Source organism: Brugia malayi (assembly GCF_000002995.4).
Source record: "Brugia malayi strain FR3 genome assembly, contig: Bm_v4_ChrX_scaffold_001, whole genome shotgun sequence".
NCBI classification, from domain to species: Eukaryota; Metazoa; Nematoda; class Chromadorea; order Rhabditida; family Onchocercidae; genus Brugia; species Brugia malayi.
In genome coordinates, this window is record NW_025062479.1 from 1,277,725 (window position 1) to 1,299,825 (window position 22,101).

General features: G+C 30.0%; 4 protein-coding genes across 5 annotated transcripts; 2 read left to right on the forward strand and 2 right to left on the reverse strand.

The window, feature by feature from the left end:
* Positions 1-187: 187 nt before the first annotated feature.
* Bm3721 (uncharacterized protein) lies at positions 188-5,395 on the reverse strand (the record flags this gene model as incomplete). The annotated part of the gene is made up of 7 exons (XM_001897248.2): positions 188-1,251; positions 1,582-1,708; positions 2,205-2,404; positions 2,699-2,819; positions 3,142-3,290; positions 3,453-3,575; positions 5,071-5,395. 7 exons carry the CDS (start codon positions 5,393-5,395, stop codon positions 188-190), a joined length of 2,109 nt encoding a protein of 702 aa, XP_001897283.2.
* A 4,500-nt stretch (positions 5,396-9,895) lies between these two features.
* On the reverse strand, positions 9,896-11,383 carry Bma-rpl-18 (60S ribosomal protein L18, putative; the record flags this gene model as incomplete). Its single annotated transcript, XM_001897251.2, has 5 exons — positions 9,896-9,934; positions 10,106-10,336; positions 10,501-10,707; positions 10,983-11,069; positions 11,381-11,383. 5 exons carry the CDS (start codon positions 11,381-11,383, stop codon positions 9,896-9,898), a joined length of 567 nt encoding a protein of 188 aa, XP_001897286.1.
* A 1,743-nt stretch (positions 11,384-13,126) lies between these two features.
* Positions 13,127-15,572, forward strand: Bm5116 (RNA binding protein, putative; the record flags this gene model as incomplete). The annotated part of the gene is made up of 6 exons (XM_043073220.1): positions 13,127-13,174; positions 13,626-13,736; positions 14,084-14,266; positions 14,679-14,820; positions 15,085-15,221; positions 15,435-15,572. 6 exons carry the CDS (start codon positions 13,127-13,129, stop codon positions 15,570-15,572), a joined length of 759 nt encoding a protein of 252 aa, XP_042929154.1.
* A 1,052-nt stretch (positions 15,573-16,624) lies between these two features.
* Positions 16,625-20,018, forward strand: Bm9483 (Uncharacterized protein; the record flags this gene model as incomplete). 2 transcript variants are annotated; one of them, XM_001897253.1, is made up of 10 exons in its annotated part: positions 16,625-16,759; positions 16,949-17,029; positions 17,119-17,265; positions 17,518-17,676; positions 17,815-17,960; positions 18,644-18,815; positions 18,921-19,030; positions 19,292-19,402; positions 19,607-19,727; positions 19,878-20,018. In XM_001897253.1, the coding sequence occupies 10 exons, from the start codon at positions 16,625-16,627 to the stop codon at positions 20,016-20,018; spliced, it is 1,323 nt and encodes a 440-aa protein (XP_001897288.1). The 2 variants fall into 2 exon arrangements, with proteins under 2 accessions (XP_001897288.1, XP_042929155.1); XM_043073221.1 differs by lacking the exon at positions 17,119-17,265.
* Positions 20,019-22,101: the final 2,083 nt, after the last annotated feature.

The following is a 22,101-nucleotide window of genomic DNA, read 5'->3' on the forward strand; positions in this document are numbered from 1 at the left end:
CACACACACAAAATATCGCATCAATTTTCCCTTTTGTCATTTAATTTCTAACTGAAAGGGGAAAAAAAGTGTAAGAGATAAATCACTGAAACGATAAAAGTAGCAAGTTGAAAATTTTTGTAGATTATTACAAATGTTAATGAAAAGAAAATGTGAAACCCGAATCATATGACCTAGAAACAACTTATTACGTAGTGGATGATACACAAGATAATGATGATGATGTTGATGATGATGATGAAGATGATGATAATGACGATGATGATGACTGTGGTGATGATTGCAACACCGATGTTGATGTGGATGATGGTACTGGTGGCGGAGGTGATAATGATAATGTTGTTTGCACAGCAACTGCAGTAGCAGTTCCAAATCTTTGTTGTCGTTTTGATCGCCGTGGTAATGATTTTTTAAGCATCAAATCACTGTTTGGAAAAACAGCATAAGCTTTCCGCCGACCGCTATATAATCGATTACGACATGATGGTGGCGTACTTGGTGGAGTAGTTTCAGGTAAGGGTGGTGGCACGTTATTCAGAATACGTTTCAGATTTGGTGGTTCACGTTTTATTGATACCAAATTTGGTAATTTGGATGCAGTAGATGAAATGGCATTTTCCATTAATGCATTCGCACCATTTTGTCGATCATAAATTGCTTTGGATAAATCAGTAGATAAAAAAGGTTTTGGATTAAGCCGTTGTGTTGTTGTCACTAAGGTTACTCGAGATGGTGATGTGGTAGTAGGTATCCTAGAAATTTGTACAACTTTAGTGACTGGTCGTGGCATCAAATTGTTGACTTTATTTGGTATTATTGTACATTGCCGGACTTTTTGATGACAGGAATTCGGTTGCATGTTTTCATTTTCTTTTCTTTTTCTTTCTGACTCATTCTCATTCCACTTTCCATCCTTATCCGTTTTCCGTATTTGCTCTGATTCTTGTTCCTGATCTTGAGTTAATACTTTTTGATTTTGAACATCTTCATCACTCATCGAGTCACATCCAGAATCCACTGAATTTAGAGATTTTGGTGAAAGCTCATCAATACGTTCATTCATTCGACTTGGTGGTCGAGGTATTTCTAAATATTCATCGCTTTCGCTATCTTCTGAAATGGTTGTTAGAGTCGGAACATGTCGTTTCATCCGAATACGATCCTTGGCTATATCAATCATCTTCCGTAGTTCGTATACAAATTGCACAGCTAACACCGGGGGATTAGCCATTAGCTCAGGTTCGAAGAAATCTGCAATAATTATTTTAATCAAAATTGAAGTGTAATGTTAAATCAACATTTCAGCATGCCATAGTTTATGTTTCAAATCTCTGAAAGATCCATTTTTCCCATATTTATTGCGATTATTGAAGTATTTAAAAAGAGGAGTTGCAATGAAAAATGTATGTAAATTTGTATTAAATAGATCAAATTTCCCAATTTATATCAGCAGAAATACTATTTTAATATTTGTTGCAGGATGCGGGTAAAAATTATCACAAAACATTTCAATTTTAAAACTAAATTTCGATTTTAAATTATACATGTAAGAATATGAAAATGACTAAAAAAAAAAAATACCAGCACTAAAGTATAGTTTCCTCTTCTGTATTCCAACATTTGTTGGACACTGATCAGTTTCATTTTCAAATGTTGGATGTCGTTCAATGCTTGCTTTTATTGAAGCTATTTGCTCTTGCATATATACCTGAAAAATATGTATTTTCAATAATTTCATATTGTAAATTACAAATATTATTTAAATGTAATGAAAAATCTAAAAGCTAAGAAAAGAATTGCCTCTTAAAATTTTTCTTAAATTTTATCACTTAAGTTTTAGGTTTTCAAAGAAAAAAAAAAACTTGAACAAAATCTAAATTAAGAAACTGAAAATGCAAAGGTAATACAATTATCATTAGACTTATCTCCAACTAATCAAGGTAATCAAAAAAAAAAAAAAAATACAAAATTGATTTTATTATACTAACATAACCATTTCTGTCCTAATATTTTATACACATTTATTATTAATTCCTTGATTAATTTGATGACTGGCGATATATAAATTATTTCACATCAGTTAATTTTAATTATTAATCATTAAATAATATTATAACAATAATAACAATTATTATCACTATCATTTATAACCTGATAACTGGTAAGTATAACTTATCAGTTTGAAAAAATAAAAATGAACATACCTGTTGCTGTTTCATATGATAGAGGAATTGCATTTGCATCGTTGAGACGAGTTTACTTTTTTCCTTTTTCCAACATACTTTCCATAATGCAATCCCACCAAATAATGTTATGCCAAGCAATGTTGTAAGTAATACGCATATGATTAATTCAACTCGATTCCATTGCATATCATTAAAACGATGAGTCAAATTAGCATTCACTAAAAATCTCTTTTTAATTTGAATTTTTTCATTTTTCAAATTAGCTTCTATTTTTTATTTAATGCTAACATTGGTTATATTTACTATGCTATATATTATTTAACATAATTGGCAATAGTTTGAAAAGTATTTTATAATCTTATCTACCACATTATTTTTATTTCATTCATTTACATTCACTACTTACAAGAAAAATTAAATTGCTTCAATTTAATCCGATAAAAAGATAAACAATTATAAATTCTATTCCATTTCCTTTTATCAATCATTCAAATTATCAATAAAAATTTTACCATGTATGCCAGCAATTCGAAATGCAATGCAATATAATTCAGAAATAGCATTGTTGCAGAATATTTTTAGCTGTATAATACTGCCTTCCATTCTTTTAGCATCTGTTTCGCTTCCTATCCACTAGAAAAAAAAATGGAAAATTTAAAAATTTTTCATTAAAAAATGATTTTCTATTTTTTCATCCAAAATATTTTCCATTTAAAGCTGTTAAAACTGGGAATAAGTGAAGCAAAAAAAAAAAAGAAAAAAGCACTATTTTTTTGAACTAACAAAAATATTATTTACCAAAAATGATTACTAAATGGTTTGAAGTAAATGTTAATTGAAGGATTAGTTAATATATAGTTTAATTAATTTAATTATTAGGATAAATTTATTTGCTGCTCAACAAACAAGCATAAGAAATGTTAAATAAATGAATGTAATAATACCAATTGCATACAATAAGATAATTAGTGTAATTGTAGTTTTCCAATTTAAACAATTTACTATCATTGTGTAATATCCATAGATCGTCGGTTTGTACAAAAGTATCCCTTACAAAGCATTTTAATTCATCTTCAGCAATATCTTTTCTTCGTTTTATCACTTCTGAAATAATTTTTTTTTTCGCTTTTTTTTTTTTCAAACCTTAAAAAATTTAATGATTAGTACGAATATTTGATATATTATTTATACTCTTACACATAACTATCATTATGAATACAAATACCAGAATTAAAAAGTAATATATTAAAAAAAAAAAAAGTTTACCATTCCAAAGAATAATATGTGAAGGAGCAAAAATGCTATTTGTTGCTGGTATGCTAAAAGTTGGTAACCATCGTTTAGAATTATCATTGATAGATTGAAACGGTATTTGTTGACGGCATTCATCTGAGATTTTAAAAGATAAGATATAATTGAAGGAAAATACAAGTCATTATTGTTCATTATTGAAAGAGTTCGGAAAAAATTACAAATTTCATTATAATGCATCTCATTGACTTAGAATTTATATTTGATTTTAGTTAATTTATTTTAGTAATAATTTTTTTTTAGTTCTTTAATTAAAATAGAAAATAAACTTTTCTTCTTTTTTTTTTTTCGTTATAATTAAAATAGTGTTATTGATATTATTATAATCATAGTTTAATTAAAAACATAAAATGTTAGCAAGTAGAAATTGAAGAAAAATTGTTATTTTATAAGTATATTTAAAGAAATGCAAAGACTTAGACTAAAAAGTGTTGAGTAAATGGTATAATATAATGCCTTATTGAGTGATAAATTTTAACATAATTTCTGGCTATTATTATCAAAAATTTAACTTTTTTTTATAGACTTAATTATCCTATGGTAAAATTAAGCTTTAATATTATACTAGACAATAATATATCATCTGTAGCTTTTATTTTGCAAAAATAAAAAAAAAAAAGGAAAAAAATATGCGGCCATTTCAATGAGTGGAATTTTTGCGCATTGTTTAGAAGAAAGGAAAAATGTAGTAAACCGAGGACATTCCACTTCTTCTTTTCCTCTTTTTTTGTCACCTATTTTCAATTTGCTGATGTCTTAACTAATCGATAGATAAACAAAAAATTTTTGAAATAAATGTTTAGTATAAAATACAAAAGAACAAGATCATCAATTAGGGTTTGGCAAATAAAGTAGCAAAAACAAGTGAACCTAAATTGGCCAATTTCATTTTTGTATATTACAATTAAAATAATTAACAAAATTTTACTAAGCGAAATTTGCACCTCAATTTTGCTTTTCAAAATGATTTGTAACAAAAAGATGAGAAGAGAAGATTTATAATGATTCCAATTTTCGAATTTGCTGGTATAATTAAGAGTTGATTCTATATATGGATTAATCCGAACAAATGATCCATATGATTGGAAAGAATTTTTTCTCTTTTTCATTCTATTTTTTTTAAAAAAGTCTAAAAAATAAGTGAACTTCTTCATTAATTGATTTAATTTATTTATTTGAAAATTTTTATTATTAAAGAATTATTTATTAGAAAATTTTCAAACTAGTATTTATAAGGGAATATTATCGTTGGAGGTAATCATTTATTATAGTTCCATTGCATTGAATAAGTAATGTAAAAGATGCATGCATATTTTCACATTATGTTTTATTTTCCATTTTCCAGAAATTTTTCCTAATTTTAATTCTTTCTTTAAATTCTTTTTTTTTTTTTTTTTTCAAATTTAGCAAATTTTGAATAAGTTTCTAAGAAATTATTAAGAATGATGGCAACAAAAAATACATAATGTGCAATGTGCATCAAACAATAAATGTAGAAAGAATTGTTGAATTGGTAGAAAAATTAGGTTATGCGAAATGTAAAATATACAATGACAAAATTATGTAAATGTACCAAGTTTATTGATACAGCTCCGAGTAGAAGGCAAAAATACAGCAGCATCTGCTTTACATTGACAGGAGCATTGTTGTTTTGTAACTAGTCCAGGTTCTTGATCTGGGACAATAGATGAGTCGAGAATTGTTGAGCATGTTGTTATAGGTGATGAGCATTTGGTAAAATGGATGATATCCGGTGCATTTAAATGACGATGTACCGATATCCAATCATTTTCGGGATGACCCAATGGATAGGATGGATAAGCATATGTTCCAAGATATTTACGATTCAGTATGTTAACGATCAATAAATCTAGGAATAATGATATAACAATAATCATCGGCTAACTGTAGCAGTTTAAGTTGTACCAATAATGTTGACCGTTGCAGCATGTACGAAATTCACAAGACGACGAGATAACCTCGCCCAAAAAGTTGCCCGTTAACTTGCCAATGAGAGCTCGTTATTCAGACGACAGCATCGATGACGATAACCATGGCAATGATGTTGGGCGACAGCAATAGCGATGCACTGGCGACAACGATAGTAACAACGGTGGCGACAGTCCTTTCACAACTGCGATTGTCAATTGTCCCATTACAACTGCGATGGTGATTATGGTCATCAGGACGACAATAAAAACTTATAGCTATAAAATATTAATAATTTCTGGCATACTATCATTATTCTTGTATTCATATATTTAGATATATCATATACATATTGATTATTGATATATTACATAGAAATATGTAAATATAAATTCTAGTAAATCAATTAATGCACACCAATATATCATCAATCAGTTCTTCATCTCATCTTTTCCTTAACATGTTCAAACGACAATAAAATGATTTGAAGTTTTGGAGAGTAAAAGAAAACGTAACGATGATAACGATAAGGTTGGCGACATCATTCCTCCGGCATTATTTTGCTGTAACACAGTTATGCGCTCGGGTATCTTTACTATATCATTTATATTTGACAATCGTTGATATGCACTGTACCAAGTGTTCCACTTTGAAAATACATCTAATTTTAGGTGTAATTTATGAAAAAGGAAAAAGAAAAAAACATTCTCTTGAATAATTATTGTTAATTCTAACATTAGTAAGAGATATATCAGTCGAACTATTATTTATGATAATTTCATATTATTAGTTATATATGATATTTTCATATTATTAATTATATAACCTAATATTATAATATTTTTGAAGCAGGTAATATTTCTATTATCACATACATATGTATTAAGTAAATTCATATATTTTGTTGTCGGTTTCTTTCTTCTTTGAAAGTTTTTTTTTTTTTTTTTCATTATGCTTGTATTATTAAATAATAGTTTCGATAATTTTAAATTTATGATATGAAATCATATACTGAGCAGAAAAGAGCAATTACAACATGTACCCTGTAAGTTTACGGCCTTGTAAGTTCAAATTTGGAAAAAAAAAAAAACAATTTTATTGAATGAGAAGAGATTTTAAAACTTGGAAAAAAAAAGAAAAAAAAATTGTGAACAATTTCTATTCGTATTCCAAATTTTTAATGAAAGTTTGACCAATTATCAGCATAAATTTCTTTATTTTCCTGCACAATTTCAATTAAGTGTAAATTTCATTTCGAACATCGATTTCCTCCCTAATCGTTCATTAAACTTAGCCTTATAGGACAGCAACTTCTTTGTCATCAAAACTATTCTTGTCAATTTCTCCATTTTTTTTTTTTTTCTAGCAAAACTTCTAGTGGTTTTATTTGTGTCATCAGCACTTAAGACTACACTTTCAGGCAAGAAAAAAAATGTCCAAAAAATACAAAATATATTGATTGAGAATGCAAAACAAGTTATTTTTATCAGCAAACTAACTGATTAATGGTAAGCAAGAGAATAAATTTTCTTTAGTTGGTTGCAATTTACAAAAAACATTTCGTATAATTTGTAAAAGAAAAACTTTTGCATCTTTTATAATTCATTTTTAAAAGAATAAGTAAAAGTTCTTTTTTTTTTTTTTTTTTTAAATGATAAATACTGCAAGAAAAGAAAATGTTGGTAACAATTTTCAAGATATTACCTTGGGAAAATGATTCTGTTTATTCATCGTCGTACATTATTTTTCAAATTTTATTGTTTATTAAAAATAATGATGCAGCAAAAAAATTACAAACCAAAAAATTTCACATATCAGAAATATATCTGGTGATATTTTGAAAACAAAATTACGTCTTACAAATTCATAACAAACGAAATATCAAAAAGTTTCAAACAGCTTTATGCTAATTAAAAATAGCAATATTAATCTGTTTAAAGTTTTTAAAACAACACCTTTGAACTATTAATTTTTATTGGATTATCTTACATTCCTTTTCAGCATAATAATGTTTTATTTGTTGATTGACATTACTTTGTTAGTTTTATTCCAATTCAAAATTATTTATTAAAAACACTCTTTATTATATTTTAATGATAAAAGCTTTGATGTTATTTTTTGGCGTCCAGATTACATTCCTTTGTTGTACAAAAATAATGAACAAATGAGCGATATGTCGATGAAAAAAAAAAAAAAAAAAAAAATTTAGAACATTTGAATTTGTGCATAGTGTAATCGATGGAGTGATAAAACAATTCATTCAATCTTTACCGATTATCACTTCACATACATTGCATTGAAGAAGCTAAATTTCAATACATTCATATATTTATTTTTGCTGAAAAAATGAGAATTTTTTTTTCTTTTCTTTTTCTTTTGTTTTTATTTTCAAAAAGAACATTGATTAAATGAAACTTCTTAGGAACAAAGTAAATGACAATGAAAAGTTGGTAAAAGATAATTGAAAATAGTTTTAAATGCAATAATAAAATAATAACGTGTGTAGAAGACAAATTTTACAGTTTTAACATTAAAAATTTTTTCCTTTGAAGCATATTATTAGTTCAGTCATTGCAATTTGCACATGTTATATTTCCATTCAATAAATATCAACATTCTAAGTATAAAAGATTCATTCAAATTTTAGACTCTAAACTAAAATTTTTCGCCGTTACTTTTTTGTCAGAATATATCTTTTTATTTATTATTATTATTAATTTTTTCAATGTATTTCTTTATTGTTAGCAAAAAAAGCGTATGTTTGCAATGTGAAAATTGTTTTCTTGGTGGCTTTTTTCCTTTTCTTTTTTTTTTTCTTGGGAAAAATGAAATTGTTATAAATTTGATCGAAATTTAAGTAGATTTCAGACCATCTCGTTAATGTAATTCATTCATTAATATCGAGCTGTTAGGCCGACAATAAATTACGGAACAGCAAACAAATTAAAACGTGATGGATTAAAATTGAATGAACTTACTAGAGAATGTTGCAGTTTAGGAATTAACAATATCAAAATATAGAATATCTATAAGTTTACGCTTCGAAAAATAAATGTTTCATTGAAGAATCCTAAATACCTCGTATTGATATGACCCGCTTAATTGGATTACTCTTTCTTTTTCTTTGAGAACATAGTTTCTTCTCTTCTGTTACTTTTTAGGAATGGTACGAAATGAAAATTTCTTTATGCTCCACATTGTTCATTATAATGTATTCTAATGTAATTGCTACAAACTATGCCATTTTACTGTTTGTTATATCAGAGTAACTTAAACTGCATCACCCGCTGTGGCAAGTACTTAGGAAATTTACCTTAAGGACACTGGTACATACCTTTGCTATACCCGGTGTCGAAGCACAGTGATGTTAATGACACTCTCAGTGTGCCTTGATCAGTGAGATAAAACGGTTTGACGTGACCTCAATTGTAACGGTGCCATAATTTCGAAATATGATGTGCTAAATGGTAAAAAAGTCATAATTGTAAAGTAACTCATAAATAAAAAATTACGGTCTCCTCGACAAAAAAACCTCTACAAACTGATAAGTGCAAAAAATTTGGAAAATAAGACTTCAAAAAGCACCCAACCATTTCAAATGAAGAATTGTTCATCCACAGCAACATCACCTCAACATTCAAGATAAATTAGAATTTGAACATGAAACAATGGAACCGTCTCACTAGGGATAGTCTCACAAAATCATAACTAAAGGAACAGTTTGCAAAATGCATGTTTCCTAAGAACTGCTTGAATGATGAGAGACAAATAAGCATTTTGAAGTCAAAACCCGATGCTGTAATCATACAAGATCGTAACACTCTTTTGGATGTATAAGTCCTGTATTTAAAACCAAATATCAAATTAAAATAAGTTCGAGATGAGGAAACGTAGCACTCCCAACCTATTAACTCCATCATCCACATTAATATACAAAAGTTTCATAACAGCTACAGCAGCTCAATTTGTTCGGGAAAGAAGCACTTGTTGCTTTATTAAATTCCTTAACTCTGAAAACTGAGTATTAAATAAATCTCGGAACATCCCACTACACTTCTGATCTGCCCTATCTTTCCTCATATGACTATTCCAAATCCAGAAATTTCTTGAAATACACAATGTTCCGCAATTCAGCACTTGCTCCAGCTTAGTGAATTATGACCCAATGAAAATCAAACTCGAAGTGAGCAAACATAACGTACTCTCCTCTATTGCTACCCGTTTAAGCCACACCTCTCGGATTAATTACCACTTTTTGCAGTTACTATTCTAACATCACCTCCACATTAGATTATGTGAGAAGTTATTGGAAATAACACGTAATTTTAATATACCTTTGACTGTTTACAATTTTCTGTATACTGATTCAGAATTTTATGCCTTTATACTTTATGAAATAATATAACAGTATCCAGTTAAAAACAAACTGACAGAAATTAAGAACGCTTGTAGGAATTGGAACAACATTTTTAGTTTCTGTATCCACGAGACTTTCTACGTCCACGAGCCTGAAACATATTTCTTTGTAGCAAAACAGAGAATGAACCAGTCACGAAAAATATTTTCCTAAAAAAAAAAACCTGACTTACTAAACTGTTCACTTGCTAATAGACAACTGCAAATTTCTATACATGACTGAATACCTTCAAATAGATAATCATAGATTGAAATAAACTTACTCTTTCAAATTTGCGTCCTTTAGAACGAACAAGTGGTTTGGTATGACTGTGAGGTACACCTGGTGCTGGACCGAAATGTCTTTCAGCTAAGCGGTGTTTTCGCGGTCCTTGCAAAAGGAAGGTATTTTCTCCACGTGGTGCACGCAAAGCGAGTTGGTCGAGTGTAATTATTTCACCACCTGCTTTAATTATCCGTGCGCGAGCTCCTTTAGTCACATGCAGTGCAGCAACCTTAAAAATTTAAATTAACGCATCAAATGACATTTGTAACGACAATTTAACGTGGGAACAAGTTATCTTTAAGTCACCAACAAACTTTAAAGTTTCAATTATCTTTCCCAAAACAATACAAAGTACAATAAAAAACAAAGACTGGAGTGATGAATTAAACGAACCGTAAGCTTGGGAATTTCAAAAATCCGATTATCATCTGTGATCGTCCCAACTACGACCGCTATTTTCGTTATATTACCACCTCTTTTCATGTAACGTACCAAACGAGCAAGTGACATCGGTGGACGATGGCGACGAGCCATCATTAATCTTTTCGTGATAATATTGTTGAATTTTTCACCGGTTTTCCGAGTCAAGTATTTGTATAACTAAGTTATTGAAACCAACAATGAACAATAATTTTTTTTTTATAGACAAAAAAAAAGAACTATAATCTTCTTTAACACACTAATGTGGATGGAAAATTGGCCGCTAACTTATTGTGTTTTATAAATCAAGAGAATTATTTTTCAATAAAATTAACCACAAGCGACACACACAAATATCTAAGCAATTAAAAAGCATAAAAACATACCAAAGATTTTTGTTTACATAGCAAAACTTCAGGTAAAACTTAACATTGAGAATTTTTAAAGACACATACCTTTACTAGGACTCGAAGATACGGATCTTCACTTTTTGGTGCTTTACGCCGTACTTTACGGTCATTTTTATGATTTATATCGATACCCTGAAGATATATGTGATTTTTGCAATAAATGTGAACTTGTTTGTAATTAACCTTACCCATAATTCAGTCATAACATTGGCAGCATAAAAATAAAAGTTAAAAAGAATTCGACGCAACTTCAGACTTTCAATAATTCCAAGTTATCACTTTTGAAAAAATTCCCGAAAGCTACTCCTTGTGTTCGAAAACTTCCACCCGCCAATACCACATACTACTCAGGTACTATACTCCTGGATGATATATAAGACCATAAAAACACAGACTGATAACTTGAAGGAGAAAATAAATTTTAAAAGAATTGTAAAAATTACCATTTTTAATACTGGACTGCTCCCCCTCGCTAATCCTGCACTGAAACGAAACGAATTTACACATGTAGAAACATTTACATAAAAACAATGCAAACAGATGACAACACTAAAGAATTTATACAACACATCAGATTTATAACCGGAAAAAAAATTCCTGGAAACGTACTATCTTTTTCCAAGATCTCCACAGTACTATCTCCACCTCGACCTTATTAAGAGTTAAACGGGTAAAGTCTACTCAATGAATGGTAATTTCTAAAAAAGGATTGAAGTACATTCAGACAGAGCAAACGGCCATTTTATCTCAGACTGCACCACAACGCTCATACAATACCGGAAATCCCAAAAGCTCAAGAAGCAAAGAGTCGGCAAACCCAAACAGCATTTCTGCCAAACCATTCACAACATTAAATAAGTGGATTGATAATGTAGACAGAGAGAGAGGTGATACGTCTAAAGTACAGCATAACGTCTAGGTCATACAGCTCTTACGTGGGAGGTGCAACTGTGACACCACGTATCAAAGACACTCGTTACACTTCCACCACAGCCAATTACCACCTACAATCTTCTGAAGAATGAACAACCCTACCATTTCAAAGAAAACAAAATGACTGTCCCGCTATGACACTGTTCCTGCTACACTGACTGCACCACTTATGAAAAGTTTAGATCCCCAGGGCAGGATAAGCTCTTTGCATTCCCTCCACTGTTAGTTGTAGCTAATTATTATAGTGTTATTTGAGCAGAAAAAGTGAGTGGTTTTGTGATTTTAAGATAAAAATAGAGAGGAAGGGATTAAAGACAATTTTCTGAAATATTACAGGTAGTCAAGGATAGAGGGAAAGAGTGGGACACATTCCATGATGATAGATATTCTTCTCAGAGTTGTATATTCTTTCTTCACTTGTCATCCTTTGCATCTTTTTTTCATTTAATTCATTACAATTTTGATTTTAAGACAAATCACCAGTAGTAACTCATAGATTCCAGATAACCGGAACAGTCTGGTTACTTCACTATTTACTGTAGAATATAGCAGTAACTTGAATTCTTGCATAATAAAATTAATGAAATTAGGAAGCAGATTTCGCAGATTATTAGTTCTTTTCGCAGTGCCTTTTGCTAAAGATAAGTGAAAACTGAATAGTGGTAAAATCAGTTCGCATTATACGACCTTCTTACTTTATCTTACTTTATGGTGACACTGAAAGATAAGTAGTCTAGTTTTGAGGAGGAGTAAAGATTTCTATAATTAAGATAAAGAGATTGAGAGCTATAAAATATCTTATTATTAAAGAGAGGCCAACGATCATTGATTATTGCAGTTTGCGAAGTGTAGTATTATGAAAAATTAAAATATTAGGTAGGTAGACGAGTTATTTGCATACAGCTATACAAGTTATTTGCATATAGCATATGAGTTACTTTCAGAGAAAGGTATTGTTTCAAGTTTAATATAGATAGGTGGGTTTGCGGACGGAGTGAATTTGGAATTTTCTTTATTTATGTTCATTTTGGGATTTTTCTTTTTTTTTTTATTTTGCAAGGTTTTAGATTATTTGCTTTATTTTCCTTAGCAAAGTGAAGATTTTCACAATTTCCTATTTCGCATGCTTTTTTTTTCCTGTCATTACTACTTTTACTGGACTGCTAACTGTCTTTTCTAACGTTTGTGGCAAAATCGACAAAGTTTATGCAAGATTCTTTCGGATATTTTCAGAAATCCGATATCTGGTGTACGACATGAGTTTGATTAATTTGTCGCTAGATGAAATTATTGCGCGTCAAAGAGTAAGTTTTGACATTTTATCTTTGCTTATTTATATAAAGTAGCGCAGGTGCTTTTATAACGCTACAGAAGGAAATAGTAATTTCGTTTAATTAAACGCTTCTGGATAAAAATGCATGATTTTCGTTTCACCCATCTTCTTTCATACATCATACATGCGTGTGTTTATGATAGCAATAATGATTCCTATATTGTAACTAACTTTGCTGCATATAATAGATATTAGGCATAAGAAATCGTAATAAAAACAATATTTGATAAAGCAGGAAAATGCAAAGGCATATCATATCATCTAAAACATAAATTTTGCTTAGAAAGATAAGTAATACGAATTCCATGTTTACTTCCTTTATCTTCTTTTCAAAATCTAATTTTTTACTCGGTTTACCACTTTTCTTATTTGTTTTTATACAATCTTTAACCGTCTGATGGAACATTGTATCTCTTTTCCAGGGAGCAAACAAGAAACCAAATAGTTCCAGCAGTCGTTCCCGTAACAGCAGAAAGAAAAGGAGTTTTGTTTCGGAATATCCCATTACCCATTCATCATTCACGAGACCGGAGGCAAGTTTACTAGTAATTTATAATTTTATTGCTTCTAAAATACAAGACTCGTTACGTTATTAGCATGTATTCGCAAATTTTCAACCAAATAAAATCTTGCTGATTGTTAAAGATTTCAGGGATTAAATTTTGATTTTTTCTTTAAGTTTTCATTTCCTTTTATCGTTAAGTACTTTAATCTTATGTAGTTACTCTGTTAAAGTGGCATATATCATATATTACGGAGATATTTCAACTAAACATAACATAAGTTGTGCGCTGATGAACGCTAACGATATAAGGACGACGATGAACGTTTATTTCCATTATTCTTGTGCGGTGGTTTCGCTTTATTCCATAATTTGTAGGATGTACCGTCGGGTAAATGGGATCATAGTGGATTTGAGGAGATGTATGGAAATAGATCTGATGATTTATCTCCACATCCAGGAGTACAACGAGGTGCACGATTCAACCGTGTTGATTTAACAAAAAAAGTGCGACTTCACATCACAAATCTGGCGCCAACAGTTAATTCAGCCGACCTTGACGTATGTTTTGGTGTTAGTGATGTAGGTAGACCTGAGAACAGTTGTGGTCCAAGGTTGAGTTTGTTATGCTGTGAGGTGGTCTGAGGTTAAGGTCATTATGTGATGATCAAGCACAATATTAATCATTACGGAATTATGACCACTCATCCTCTTTAGGGCATTTAACGACATGGTTTAACACCGCCGCTTCTTTCGGGTTTTCCCATTTTCATCTTTTTCTACCGTCAACGGACGATGCACTGGATGGTTGATTGGATCTCATATGACAAGTCTCTAAGATTAAAGTAAGAGTGTGGATAGACCAGTCAAAGCAACACGAACAAGATGAACCAGTTTTGTCGTTATAGGACAGATTTTGTTTTCAATTTTTCAGAGGGCTTCCTGATAGCATTGTTACGGTTTGATCTTCCAGGAACTTTTCGAGAAATATTCGGTTATCTCAGTCAATGTTAATTACGATGAAATGGGAGCATCGGTAGGTACAGCTGATGTAGTGACTGATCGAGTTAGTGCTACGGAAATTGTCGCCAACTTAAATGGTGTTGCACTTGATGGTAAGTAGGATATTTATTTTAGTTTATTGGAGTGTTTCATGTTTAGAGCAACCTATCACTGTAGCTATGGAGAAGAGCTCCTGTATGCCTTTAAGACATGCGCTGCAAGATTGCTAAATTTTTCAGTCACATTGATCAAACGATAGAGCTGCTAGTGATCTTTTCTTTCGACCAATTTCTGAGCTTACATGTGCTTTTCTTTTGTATAAAATTCATATGTATTGTTGATTTGTTACCATCATATTTTTAAGTTGTATTTTACAGGTAAGGTAATGTCCTTTCATATGATTGATGACCAGACTGTCCCGGCCAGCCGTCATCTTCGTATTAAGAATCGTTTGGGTCCTCGAGAACGCTCATGGAATATAACTAAAAAGCAAAACCTTCCGTCGAAACGTAAGGTAAACGAGTTTTTAATAGGCTTTACTCTTAACTTCTTAACTGCTGGATAGGTTAATTGAACAATTTAGAGGTTATATAATTATTTCTGAGTGTGTTTTAAACGTGTTCTCAAATCATCAGCAATAGATCTGCTGAAGAACTGAATGCTGTTTCATTACGAGGTATAAATCAACGATTTCCATTTGCACATGTGTATTTGAAAAACTTTATAGCACGCAGCGGTCAGCATTCGTCATAAGATTGGTACAAAACGTTGGCAAATGACGGACGAAGAACTGGATCGAGAGCTCGAAGAATATATGAATAAGCGTAACTATCATAAGCAAGATGAGCAGAAAATGGAGATTTGATTTACTGTTTCGTTTCCTTTGCTAATACCGCCACTTAAACTGATTTTGAAATTATCATACTAAGAGCTTAACTAAACCTTAAACTACTAACTACTATATACGTACATTACTGCAAGAAGGAATTTGGAGGATGAGGAAAGGAAGATAGTTTATCTGTAATACTTGAACTGGTAGTTATAAGGAAAAAGAATGAATTAATTTTCAGGAATATTTAAAATAACTATTTAAATTAACTTTCTAAGAAATCCACTATGTAAGCGTTGGTCATCCATTAATTTCATTGTATGTTTCTATAGTCCCTTGCCAAAAAGCTATGATGTTATGTGCATTATGCATTGAGAGAAAAAAGAAACTATTCATGAATATCATGAATAGTTTTTTTTTTCGCCTCATACTTTTACGGTTCATGCATGTTGTATGCCCTTGTTTCATACCGCTCTTATTTTTAAATGTCTTTTCTGCAAGAATTTTAAATTCACTTCCACTGATTTTAACTTATCTTTTAATACTTAGATAAAATACATTTTTATCTCTGTTAACCAAGAGGTAGAGTTTTGTTTTAGTCTTATGGAAGCTTTTTCTAACTGATTGCCAAGATCAGTATGCATATAGCGAGTAACAGCAATATAGCTATTTTGCGTAATGTTTCAATTATGTGATGTCTTCAAACAGTATTATAAGTTAGTATGTTGTTGATTAATTTTTGAAACGAGACTATTTCATTGTTCCTTACCTCGTTCATCTTGACCCATTATTCGACTGGCAACAACGTTTTAGATCCGTTATCTGGATCGCGTGATTTTACGAAGAATTTCATTCTATTTTGTGTGTTTTTGGAAATAAAGCCAAGCATTTACAAAATAAAATTTTGTTGACAATTCCGGAAATTAATAGTTTTACCAGACATTTCTTCCAGGCTATTCATTTAGGTTACTTCTGCTGGCAAGTTCAAGTCGAGCATTTTCTCACTACAAGCTTAGGTTCTATGAATTTATCCAACATAGTTTATTCAGAGTTTCCATGTTGAAAACTTTCACCCAGTTACATGTTAGATGGAGAGACAATGTATGGAATTTATTGATGTTGACGAAATGGAACTGTTTATGAGCAGATATCTGGTAACGGTTTATGACGATCGGCTTTATATTAGGAGGGATCATATGCAAACTTTATCTGCGATAAATAAGGTCAGTTAAAGGAAGATTTGGTGAACCGTCTTTAAAACTTTGGTTCGTGATTTGAAGTGAGGACAAGTAATGGGAGTTGTGGTACTAGACATTAATAAAAATTGTTCTCAATTGGAGGTAACAGTCTAGTCAATAGAATGCGTTGGTATGTCTATCATTTTGGACCGTTTAATTCTGTGCTTTTTGCAGTTGTCAAATGTATCGTTTGATTCGATTTTGCCTGATGATTTCATCTCCATTGTATTTGAATATATGAAAAGACAAGATAAGGTTAATTTTTGCTTTAAAATGAGTAATTCATTACCAACGAGAAAAACAAAAAAAATCTGAAATATCAGTAAAAAAAAATTACACTTTAGAAATTATTGCATACTCCCGAGCAGTCCTCATCAGTCTTATCAATAAAATGTGGTGGCTGTAAACGGTTAACATTACTTGATAGTTTTCCATACATCACTGTATGTTTTCTCGATGATGACGCATCCGATACACTTTCACCTTCATTGGTATTATTAATTTTACCAAATATTCCAGTTGTTCATTTAAATGGTTTTTGTATTTCGTTTGGTCCAGAAGGGTTTTTAGATCGTTTGTAATGCTTATTCTAACATTCTTAGTGCATAATGTAATTCATCTTTTTGATGAAAGTTATGAGTTGGTATAGTTTTCTGTGACACTTATAATTTTTTTTTTAATTTACTATATGTGATATTAGTTATAATATCCTATATTCCGAAAATTTGAACTATATATTTTAGAAAAGCTGTTTAAATGTGATGCATTGCTTGTTATCATTAGCAGTTTCGCTGCATGATCCATGGAGCACAACGCGATTGCTCAACAAAGTGTGTCCTAAAGTCTTACCAGCTTTACGGCGTAGTGCACAAGCATCGATGGGTTATCTTGATATTATGTCGGTAAGGTCTTGTCATATGCTTATGTTTTGACGACTTGCGAAGATTATTTAATTTGCAGTATAAAGCTGTTTTTTTTTTCTTTTTTTTTTGCTGTCATCACTTTTCAATAACATGTAATGAATCTCATTTTATTGTAAGGTACTGATTTCGTATGTTATGACAGCACCGGTTGAAGGTGATTGCAATGTTGATGTCGAGCTTCATGCTAATTTTCCAGTGTTGAAAAAACTTGTTGATACAGTGATAACAATGAATGAGACGCTACAGAGTGGTACACAGTCGAAGTAAGTGTTCAACTGCAGTGAAAAATACCTAATATCTACAAAGTTTCTCTTGTTTAAACTTCACTCCACAAGTCTCATCGCAAACCAGCAGCAGTGAGTTTGGAGCATGTTGTGATGAGTAGTTCTGAGATTTCATATGCACGAAAGTAGTATTAACAGCTTAAATTAGGTAGTTAAGACGTAGTAGTTTGAAATTTGGTATCTTGTGTTATTTAATACAGATTATATAAATTATTAAGTAGTCATAGGTTACAAATTTTATTCATTTTTCTCCAGCTGTTCAAAAAACGCATTTTTATAAGGTCATACTGCGTATTTCTACCGGTCAGCACAATTTAAATAGATGAAGCATTCTTAACTTATTCTATGAATCCATGACCATTTCCAAATTCGTAAACTGGATTTCATTCTATTATCTATTTGCTTTGCTTTTAGACGAAAATTTTCCATGGGCTTTGAATTTTGAATGTTTGACAAGTTATTGGGACTTGGAAACTTTGTTTTATCTTCATTATGGCTTGAGAATATAGAGCTAATTCTCTGATTTTTTCATAGCTTGTTCTATACTGTGCATTGCAGATGAAAAAGGAGAGGAGGTTTTGGGGATTTTTTGGTGATTTCAGTTAATGCTGTTTATATCATAGTCTATTTTGTGAAATTTAATTTTTTATTACAATATCCAGTCAAGCAGTTAAATCTGCACTTCAAATAGCTGCTGAATTCATGGTTATCATACCGAACTACACCAATCCCTCTGTTATTAATAAAATGATCATTTATCTCAATAAGAATATTGAACAGATATCAGCTAATTTCGCAGCGATAAGTTCTACAATTTGGAACAATGAATATCAAGTGAGTTGTTTCCTATGTAACTCATTATTCCAACTAGCTATAAAGCTGTTTTCAGCAATATTTCTGAAAGAAAATTAGTTACAGTTTGACCTTCTTCATTTGCAGACGAAAACACCCAATCAAACAGATGCGTATGTGATAGCTGTTTCTCTTTGTGATCGGCTTACATGTCTCAATGTTGCTGAAGATATCGGAGTTGTTTCACCATTGTTTAAGTAATTTTTTCTTGAAACTGTTATTTATAATTATGGAAGATGATAGCAAATATGCAAAGCATTTATGAGGAAAAGAGATTAATTGAATTTAAGCTGCACATTTGTTAAATTACGTAAGAAATTTCTGCCTAATACATAATCATTTTCATCCAGTAAATTAGATTAGTAAATATCTAATGGAAGAAAAATGATTACAGAGACTATTGAACATTTCCACCTTAGATAGTCATTATTTTCAATACTTTCTTTTTTTTTTTTCAGAACTCCAAACAATAAAGCTGTATCGAATCCATTGACTCCTCTTAATCAAAAAGTAGTTGCAGAAGAAACAACTCCAGACATGCAGGAAAGGCGTATTGCTAATTTTATCAAGTAATTATTCTTTTTTCTCTTCTGCATCATAATGATTTTTACTATACTATCATATTATATTTATTAGTTTTGTTTGGAACTGTCATAATAGTGGAATGATTTGTGAATGAATGAATTTAGCTTTATCACTAGATTCAGAATTCTCGAAAACAGTTTTCTCCAATATTTTTTTAATCGTCCAAGAAATTTGTTTTTTTCTTAAAGCATCGATACACCAATATCTCGATCTTTGGATAAAGTGGAAATGTTTAACAATCCTACTGCTTCACTAAAGGAAAATATTCTTGCTATTCCGAAAAACTCGGAAAGGAAAAATTTCCCTAAAGTTAGTTCTAATTATGATATAGATATATAACATAAATGGCGGGATGTATAGGAGGACCGAACTTGATTTATGTTATTTGTGATTTTTTTGTTGGTTACTACTTAATTCTAAATGATCTGATATCTGATGTTATTCTCATTTAAATTTTAGGCTTTGATATCGATATCTAAGAAAAAAGAATTGCCATGTGGGAAATTGAATCCTTTTACTGATGTAAAATATCGAAAATGTAAGAAGAAAGATGTCAAGGGTCAAACAAAAATTACTAATTTTTTCAAAAAATATTCATGATTTGTTTTAGAAGTTTTATCTGAACTATTCATTTTACAAGATATCTAATTTAATTTAATGATCTCATTTTTCTATCTTGTTGCAGATAGACTCTATTTTTTTATGAATACTGTAGCATGAAAGTGCGTCATGATAATAGGCTTGTTTTGATATGTAATTGTCTGTTCAGTTGCTCAGGATATAATACATATTGAAGAAGTGAAATACGTAGGTTTTAGATGAAAACCTGATATTAGCCTCTCATCTAGTACTTAATGTGATTATTGAAATATTAATCGTCCAATATGAAAATGAAAGAAGTTATTATTTCGAAAATTGAAGGATTTAATTCTTCACCTTGTAAATGTTCATTATTATAAATCATATAATGAAACTTTTCACATAAAAGTATTTTTTGTTTTTCTTACAAATTATAACGAAGGCGAGTAAATGTAAAGCATCTAGAAAATCTCATATGTAGTAAGTCATGCATGATTTTTATGTCCACAGAAAAAAAAAAAACAGAAAATTCTTTTAATTTGGAATATTTGAAATATTTTTGATTTTTTAACAATATTGTATTACTATTGGTGGGCAACATTCAACATTTCTGTTACTATCAACCTAAGTTTTCTCATGTATTAATAGCTATTATGAATATGTTTGATTGTTCTTGTTTGAATTCTTGATTAATGAATCTAGCAGTTATCACTGCTAGTCTTATATTTGTTTTGTTTGCCACGATTTTACGATATTAGTCAGATTGCATGTTGAGGTTTTCTATTTATATATAATATAAAAATTAATATTGTATTGAATGCTTCCATTTTTAAGATAGTTATATGTATATATGTGGCCGAATAATTCAGTAAGTTTTGTTTACTTGTGATGCTTGAGAAATATCTAAGATTGTGCCAAAATTTCTACCTGTAATTCTTACATTTAAATCGCGATGCAAATTATATATGTGGATCTATAGTAAATCAATGAACATCAATCATATGCTTGTTTTTGCTATTTCAATTTTGATTTCATTTTTCAGTTTTGTTTTCAGAATATTTCATTCTTTTTTTACTTCAAATAAATCAACACTATAAAAGCACCGTAAACCTATTCATTGGAGAGAAATATTTTAACAAATGCAAAAAGAAATGTTTTCGGATAGTATATTTTGCCCATTTCTTTTTCTTTACTCTAATTAAATCCAATAAATATGACTATGATGAAAGTTAGTGCAATCTTGACAATAATTTATGTTTTAGATGATATGATATGCCTTTTTCTGCTTTATCAAACATTGTTATTATTTATTACAATTTCTTATGTCTAATATTTATTGTATGAGACAAAGTTAGTTAATAACAATATGAAAAATCATTATTGTTATCATAAACACATGTATGTGTGATATGTGAAAGAGGGTGGCAAATCTCAAATTGTGAATTCTCTAACCTCTCGGCTAGATGGATGCTCTTAAAGAAACAACTTTTTAATTATAATTTTCTCAAAGCTGAAACAAATGGTTAAATGAAACCAGATTTAATAGAAAGCAAAAAGAATAATTTGACAACAAACGATTTCATTACATGTCATTCAATTTTAATTTTCTCAATTTTTTCTATCCTAATTTTTCCTTTCCTTATCTTAATCCACTTCTGAAACTAATTTCTCTGCTAGACTATTCTTTTAATTAGCTGTACATTAATATTATCAAAACTGTAAAATTAATTTATAGGAATTATTGAAATTAATTTTGAAAAGGAATAAATTGACATTTAAAACCAAAAATTATCACTGAATAACTATGGTAAATCCATATATGATGTGCATTAATTTTATTTTAATAGAAATTGATAAGTAAAACAAAATGGATGAGAAGTTAGTCCAATAAATTTAGCTTAATTTATTTGAATTCATTTAAGAATCGAAAATGTGAGGACTTTGAAGTCGAATTGTTAAAAAATTATGGTTGAAATTTATCGAAAGCAATTGACAGCTATCAACCAATAATTTTGCAGTTTTAATAGAAAATACCTAACAAAAGACGGTATAATTTCATAGAGTTTATAAAAAAAAAAAAAAAAAAAAAAAATGGAAACATTGT